Source organism: Henckelia pumila, chromosome 4 (assembly GCF_033568475.1).
Source record: "Henckelia pumila isolate YLH828 chromosome 4, ASM3356847v2, whole genome shotgun sequence".
Taxonomy (NCBI): domain Eukaryota; kingdom Viridiplantae; phylum Streptophyta; class Magnoliopsida; order Lamiales; family Gesneriaceae; genus Henckelia; species Henckelia pumila.
The window spans coordinates 160660586-160668991 of record NC_133123.1 but is presented as its reverse complement, the minus strand read 5'-3'; the positions used below and the strand labels follow the sequence as shown (position 1 = coordinate 160668991).

Below are 8406 nucleotides of genomic sequence, written 5' to 3'. Positions count from 1 at the left end.
GGCGATTTGGCTTATCGACTAGCTTTGCCACCGCATCTATCCAGTATTCACGACGTGTTCCACGTATCTCTGTTGCGACGGTATGTGGCGGATGAATCTCATATTCTGCAGCGGTCTGAGGTTCAGGTAGACAAGGATTTGACTTATGTTGAGAAACCTCTTCGTATCCTGGATTATAAGGATAAGGTTTTACGAAACAAAGTCATTCCTTTGGTTTTAGTTCAGTGGCAGCGTCGAGGCACTGAGGAAGCTACTTGGGAGCTTGAGGACAGGATGCGTAAAGACCACCCTGAGTTGTTTTGATTTCATTCTTTAAGTTGTATTCAGTTGCAAACTCTGTAAACGTTTGATTTGAATAAAGAATGTTTCTGATTTCTGTATTTGCATTCGGTACTTAAGATCTGATTTCGAGGACGAAATATCTTAAGTGGGGGAGAATGTAGTAGCCCGTAACCAAAATCAGTAATTAAGGAATTAATCATAATTACTTGGGTAGAGTTCGGAAGCTCCGAAGGTGAGTTCGGAAGCTCCGATCAGGATCGAAAGCTCCGAACAGGATCGGAAGCTCCGATCGATATTACGTCAGGCATGACGTGTAACAATATCGGAAGCTCCGATCAGGACAGGAAGCTCCGATCACCCCTATCCGGAGTCAACAAGTGATATTTTGACAAGTGGCAGATCAGGATCTTCGGAAGCTCCGATGGCAGGATCGGACGTTCCGATCGAGGTTCGGACGTTCCGATCAAGGATCGGAAGTTCCGATTGTTGTCTATAAATAGAAGGCCGAGGCTTCACTTTCATTTGCCAATTCCGAGTTCTCCTTTTCTTTCTAGTCCCTTTGGAGCTGTTCTAGTCTTCTTAGGCTTGGTCCGGAGGTCGGCGAGGCGTTCGGTAGTCGTAGCGGAGTTGTGCCCAAGTTCTGGAGGCATCGACATCAAAGGGCTAACGACGGACGAAGGTATAGCTTTTGCTTCTTATAAATATTTAGGAGTATGCAAGAGCTTAGTTAAGGCTTTTAGAGCACTTTAATGATAGTAGTACCATTTGGCAGTGTAGAGCAGACTATAGGCGTGGACCTAGAGTTGGTAGAGCTTGCACTGTATTGAGGTACGAAAGTACTGTTCGAGATATCCTGACTGAGTATGCATGTATTATGTGACTGCATGATTTATATGTCATGATATTATGCTGCATTCATTTGCATCTTGCTGTATCTCTTTCGAGATGTCTGTTAGTAGGGTTGTACCCTATCCTGTTAGTGGATGGACTTCCATCGATTTGGGTCCGGCGTATCCACGGTTATCTCGGTATGGGAGCCACCTCCTGAAGCGACGGCACAGCGTGCTACATACCAGGGCCCGGTCTGTCTCTGTTATCTGATCCTTGACCTCGAGTCTATAGGGAGTTCACTTTGCATGCATGTATACTCATACTCTCGCACTGAGTGTTTTATGCTCACGTCTCGTACTCTGTATTTTCTGGACACCCTATTCCATGGGGCAGGTTTGCGATTGGACGAGGAGGGTGGATCCAGGAGGGGCTAGTCAGTGGTTGGCCAGCTGGAGCTTCGTCTAGGTTTTATTACTGTTGTTTTGGGTTTATACAGCTATTCGATTTGGTTGTATATTATTGGATAAATTACAGATTCCTTTACTTAGGGTTGTAAATTATTTATGGTTTCCGCAGTTTTATTCTGATATCTGTTTAATTAAGTTTAATTGCATGCCTAAGTTCTATTTAGTAAGTGATCCGGGTAAGGGTCACTACAAATATGATATGAGTTCATGGCTGATTTGCTTTGATTATGACCACTTCTTTTCAGATTTGATAAGAGTTTTATTGACTCGAGAAGGTTGCCTTCGAACCGAGAAAGATTTGAAGAAGATTTGAAATTGTTTGGTAACCTTGAAGATTGAATAATGAGTTGAAGATAATTGTTTGTAGATCTCAGATTTGAAGCGTCTACAATTCACGAGAATGAAAGGTATAAGATGACATCGAGAGTCAAGGATTTGATACTCGAGAATGATGATTCTTGAGTTATCCCGAACAAATCATATACTTGATTATGTTTTATTCTTGATTTAGAATTTGATGTTGTCGATCTATTTCAGGTAGTGGATATTTATTGCTTATGATATGATATGATATGATATTGAATTGATTCTAATGCCAAGATCAGATGGACCTTATTTTTGAGTCTGATGAGACGACGATAGATGGATATCCATGTCAAGATCGGATACGAATCTTGAAGGCAGTTATTTGATATGAATCAATTCGTGATAGCGCGCTATATAAATCTTTTGATTTGAAGTATGATTTGAAGTCTTGATTTATATGTTTTGAATTGATATATGTGTTATATTACTCTATCCTTGAAATGAAATGGTTAGAGTTGACATTAGGGGTGGGCATAATTTGGTTAAAACCGAAAAACCCGATCGAACAGAAAAATTCGGTTTTTTCGGTGTTTCAGCCGGTTTCGGTTTTAAATTTTATGAACTTCGGTTATTCGGTTCGATTTACGGTTCCAGTCGTCCAAATAACCGAATTAACCGGACCGACCGATTTCTAATTAAATAAACTAAGGTTTTATGGATATTGGGCCATATCTTTGAATGTTCTAAATTTTTTATGGCCCAGTGGGTGTAATATTTTTATTAAAATAGGGTTTTTGTTGAACTCAGATAGTCAGATCTCAGTAGCCGCTTTCTTCCTTATCAGTCGGTGATTCGGCATCGCGATTCTTCCTTTAGAGTTATTCAATCTTTGATTCATCGCCACCGGCCCACCGTGCCACACCTGTCCAAGTTTGTCAAGGTACTTCCGATTTCAATAATACCAGTTACCACTTTGTTTTATTTTGAATTTTATTTTATTTTTTTAGTGTTTATCAATTTTTCAACAAGTGTATCATGTGTGTCGATTTGGTTTTTTTGTTTTTGATTTTATGATTTTATACAAAATTTATAACTTTTCGAGTCTACTACACTACTTAACACTTGACAGTATTTTTGATTGAAAGTTCGTTCATTAGGTTTTAAAAAAATTCATTCTGATATATTTTATTCATCGAAGCAAATTTATTATTTTTTTGTTGTGAAAAAGTGTAAAACTTATTAGATAATCTACTTTAAGGATTAAATGAATTTTTATTGTTTTCTCATATTCTTCTAACAACACGTTAAATTTTGTGGGAGAAAGTTAATATTATATAATTGTTGTCTTTTTCTTTATTAAAAAGAATAATGTTGTTTCTTATTCCAAAAACTTTTTATTTTTCAGTAGATGGCAGAGAAGGAGGGTATGGTCAATGAAAGCAAGGCTCAAATGATAATGCACCTAATTCTTCATCAGCAGATTCGGTTGATGTTGGGAAAAAACGAAAATCAATAAGAACTAGATCTACAGTTTGGAAACATTTTGAGAAATTTGATGATTCTGATGGGGCACCTAGAGCAAAATGTAAGTATTGTGGTTCAAGTTATGCTGCTGATTCAAGTTTAAATGGTACTTCGTCTCTTAGTTCTCATTTGAAAAGGTGTAAAAGTTACCCTTGTAATGTGGAAACTAAACAAGCTAAAATAGCATTTCAAATAATTTCAAAAGATCAAATAATCGTCAGTGCTTTGAGATTTGATCAAGAAGCTATCAGGAAAGCTTTGGCCAAGATGATAATTGTTGATGAATTACCTTTTAGTTTTGTGAAAATGGAAGGGTTTAAACACTTTGTAAATGTGATACAACCATTATTCAGAATTCGCTCTCGTAGGACAATCACAAGGGATTGCTTTGAACTTTTTTTGGAAGAAAAGAAAAATCTTAAGCTTTTATTCAAGGAAACATGTCCAAGAGTTTGCCTCACAACAGACACATGGACTTCAATACAGAGAATTATTTATATGTGTCTTACTGCTCATTTTATTGATAGATGATAGTTTGCAAAAGAGAATATTAAATTTTTCTCCAATACAGAGTCATAAAGGTGATGATATGGCAATTGTGATCACTAAATGTTTGCTTGATTGGGGTTTGGATAAGGTGTTCACTATCACAGTTGATAATGTTAGTTCTAACGATACTACATTGAAAGAGATGTCAAAGCAATTCAGTAAATGGGGAACTAATTTGATGGATGGTCAACACCTTCATGTGAGGTGTATGGCTCATATAATCAACCTCATTGTTCAAGATGGCTTGAAAGAAGTTGGAGATTCTGTGAGACGAGTTAGACAAGCTATAAGATATATTAGGCAGTCTCCTTCAAGGATTAAAAGATTCAAAGACTGCTGTGAAATTGAAAAGATAACAAGTAAAAAGTCTTTGTGTTTGGATGTTGTTACTAGGTGGAATTCTACTTACTTGATGTTGAAAACTGCTTTGGAATTTGAAAATGCTTTTCTAAGTTATGGTATTCATGATTCTGGCTTGTTGGATCATCTTCTTACCCATGTTTGTGAAGATGGAAAAGATGTAGGTGCATTGACAAGTGATGACTGGAAAAATGTGAGAAAAATGGAGAAGTTTCTTGAAGCTTTTTATAATCTTACTTTGAGAGTTTCAGGTTCATTATATGTAACTTCAAATGTCCACTTTCATGAAATTGGTGAGCTTGCTTGTGTTTTAAAGTTGTTGGTAGATAGTGATGAAATTTCTTTGGCTATGATGGCAAAAAGGATGAAAGCTAAATTTGATAAATATTGGGGTGCTCCAAAAAAAATGAATAAGATGATTTTTATTGCATGTGTTCTTGATCCTCGTTTCAAATATGATTATGTGGCTTTTGTGTTGTTAAGGATGTATGGACAAGAAAAGGGGGAGAAAATAAGAGATGAAGTAAAGTTGTATATGACTACTTTATTTGAAGAGTATAGGAAGGTCACTTCAAAAATGTCTAAAGGATCATCCACTGACAGAGTTGAGCCATCAACTATAAACATTGGAATCCTTCATAAAAGAACATTAATACAACAAGAATACTTAAGGCATAAGGCTGAAAGTGGAAATATGGATGCTAAGACTGAGTTAGATAGGTATCTTGATGAAGATGTTGAGGTTGCAAATGAACAATTTGATATTTTGCTTTGGTGAAAAATTAACTCTTCCAAATTTCCTACTCTGGCTGAGATGGCTCGAGATGTGTTAGCAATTCCTATTTCTACGGTGGCTTCGGAAAGTGCATTTAGCACCGGAGGACGTGTTCTTGATACATTCAGAAGTTCATTAACTCCTCGATTAGTTCAAGCTCTCATTTGTCTTCAAGATTGGTTCCGAAAAGAAACTTCACCCATTAAAGTAGAAGAAGACTTGGATCATCTTGAAAACATTGAATCTGGTAAGAATCGTGTCTTTTTTTTATGTTTTATGTATGTTACAATTATTTTTTTATTTAATGTTTCGTAATGATTTTGTTAATTCTTTTAGATTTGATCAGTGTTGGAATGGGTTCTAGCATAACTGAAATATAATCATTCAATGAAAAGTAAGTAAAGTTTACGCACTTTCAGTTATTGATACATGATTTGTAGTTATTCTTGCTAATTGTAATGGATTTATTGCTTTTTTTCATAATAATAGAATTTTTGGAGATGATGAATTGATGATGGGACAGATATTAACCGTAGTTGCAGTAAGTTTACATATTTAATTTATTTCATTCATAATTACTTTCTAACTACTGATTTTTTTATTTTTTATTTTGCAAAACAGGATTTTGTAGTTGTTTGATAATTGGAACTCTGGAAATTCAAATATTTTTAAGGAGTATTATTTTTGAAGGAATTGTATATTTTTTGAAAGCATATTTACCATTACTCGTAATTATACTTCAAAATTTATATTTTAATGGAGTAATTATGTTTTATTGTTATTGATTCTCTATTATGTTATATGTATTGCGTGAATCAAGTGATGCATCATTCTAGATTACAAACCGTATATAACCGGCCATACAAACCGAACCGTATTACAAAAAAACCGGTCCAAACCGAAACAATATGGTTCGGTTTTGGATTAGAGATTTTCAAAACCAAAACCGAAAAAAACCGAACCGTTATAGGGAAAAACCGGATCAAACCGACCGTTGCCCACCCCTAGTTGACATGTTTATATTTGAACGCATGTATATGTCGTTTATACTGGGAATTATATTTTCATCGGAGTTTATCCGGTTGTTGTCTTGTTTTGTATTTGTGCATGACAACAGGTGGAGCAGGAGCTAGTCAAAGACGACATTGACAGCTTGGGAGAGAGTTTAGCACGTGAGGACTCGGGTTTTAGTTGTGTTGTCTAGAAACATCAAACATGTGAGAGCTATGTTGGTTTGAAGTACACTTATGCAACTTGATGTAGTTGTGTATTTCATCGCCTTCTAAATGATCCGTTTGATGTAATAAATGCATGCTTATATGCTTGAGACTTAATATATGTACATATGCATGTTTTAGATTTTATAAACCATGATTTGAGTTGGTTTTTGAATGATTTGGATTGAAGGTTCAAAGTTTGACAGCAAAATAAATCTGCAGATTTTCGAACAGGGCACGCTCGCTCGATCGCATGAACTAGAAGGATCGAGCGCGGCATGTGATTTTATCGAACAGAGAATTTGATTTTGAGGCCCGCTCGATCGGGTGAGTTCGTGGGATCGAGAGCGGCCAATTATTTTCCAGACCCGAGAGCTGATGATTTAAGCTCGCTCGATCGGGTGAGTTTACCCGATCGAGCGAAGTGCTGAAATTTTTTTTAAAAAAAAAAAATTTAAGCTCTTGGTTTAAACATTCTTTTATTGTTTGATTAATGTTAATTGATCTTTTATTAATTAATCATGTTTAGTGATTAATTATCCCAAGATTTGATTAGCAACCCGAGGTTCCACATAATATATTTACATTTATATTAAAAAAATATTATAAATATTTTATCTAAAAGATATGGACGTATATTTTTCATTTATATATAAAACTAGCGTTGACTCGAACGCGATCCATACACATGCATATATAGAAAAGCTTTTTTGCGTTATATTATTTTGTGTTATTAAAAGTTATAACTTTTATAATAATTTTGTGTCATGTGATTCATGTCGAAGCAATATAAAAATTCAAAAGTTTAAATAAAGATAAAGAAATATTTTAATAATTTTTGTAAGCTTGATATGTTTACAGCTGAGTTACAAATTTACTAAAATAAATTTATGGTATTTCTATCAAATAAAATTATTTTTTAAAAAAAATGTGATGATTTTTTTTAATTTGTACTTAAAAATTAGACTATAACATCAAAATTAGTTAATCTAGGTCCTTCTTAATAATATAATAGTATAGATGATCAAACACAATAGAATTGCAATACTAGCTATTTGAATTTGGATATGGAGATTAGCTATAAATATTTTGTTATGTATATTGGGGTAATAATTATCTCTGTTATGAGAGCGATCGACACATGATGTTTAATTTGGGCTATTGTATGGTTTTAAAAAATTAGAGTTGCACACCAAAATTGTAATTTTTTTAAAATAACAAACTTTTAATCTTATAATTAATATCAGAGTCAAGTACATAATGTGTTCGATCTTCATAAATTGCAAAAATTGTAATCATTGATTTTTTTGGGATTTGGGATGCAATAATTTCTCTAAGGGAAGCCGACTCGTGATACACTTTGATCGTTTTACAATTTAAAATATTAAAACTATACAAGTAACTAACTTTTGGTAAAGTTGTAAATACTACTTTCATTTTATATATTTTGTTGATAAGTAAATATCCAATAAATTATTAAAACTTTAAATAAATACATAAACTAATTATATATTTTCAATAAAAATAAAAATACACTACTAATTAAATAGAAGACGATAATTTCAAAGATGAGGACACGTATTCTTAATTGTGCATGCAATATGTAAAAAGTAACATATCAAATTATCAGGATTCAGTTATAGTTGGCGCTTAGGACATCAAAAGTTTTTAAAAGAGATAAGACGTACGCTAATCGATAAAACAAACGCACGCATGTGACATGCCGGCACGATGCAGTGCTGTATATTATAGTGTACGATCGATCGGTTGTAACGAAAGAACACGACCTTCAACAAAAGAGATGCAACCGAAGAGACTCTCGCAACTATAGACGAACATCTCCATACAAGTTAATATTGTAACATGGGAGAATGAGCCTATCTAATTGTGACCTTACCACTACGTACCAGAGATAGCTGCTTGCTAATTATGGTAAATTTGGCAACCTCTATGCGATGATGGAAGATCAATTAGTGTAGTCATGGGAACACGTATCAGTATAGATACATATCAATGCAATACTCTTCAAAAATATTGATGAATTTTGTGGAATACTTTAAAATATTTCACAGTACTGATATACCATTTACTTAAC

At 34.3% G+C, this 8406-nt stretch overlaps 1 protein-coding gene across 1 annotated transcript; it reads left to right on the top strand.

The window, feature by feature from the left end:
• The first annotated feature begins 3946 nt into the window (after window positions 1-3946).
• Window positions 3947-5875, top strand: LOC140867138 (zinc finger BED domain-containing protein RICESLEEPER 2-like). The gene is made up of 4 exons (XM_073272212.1): window positions 3947-5341; window positions 5431-5488; window positions 5584-5635; window positions 5716-5875. Exon 1 carries the CDS (start codon window positions 4000-4002, stop codon window positions 5095-5097), a length of 1098 nt encoding a protein of 365 aa, XP_073128313.1. The 5' UTR covers window positions 3947-3999; the 3' UTR covers window positions 5098-5341; window positions 5431-5488; window positions 5584-5635; window positions 5716-5875.
• The last annotated feature ends 2531 nt before the right edge of the window (window positions 5876-8406 follow it).

Excerpts from the sequence above, each read along its gene's own strand:
- LOC140867138 (XM_073272212.1), top strand. The coding sequence starts at position 4,000 with ATGGCAATTGTGATCACTAAATGTTTGCTTGATTGGGGTTTGGATAAG.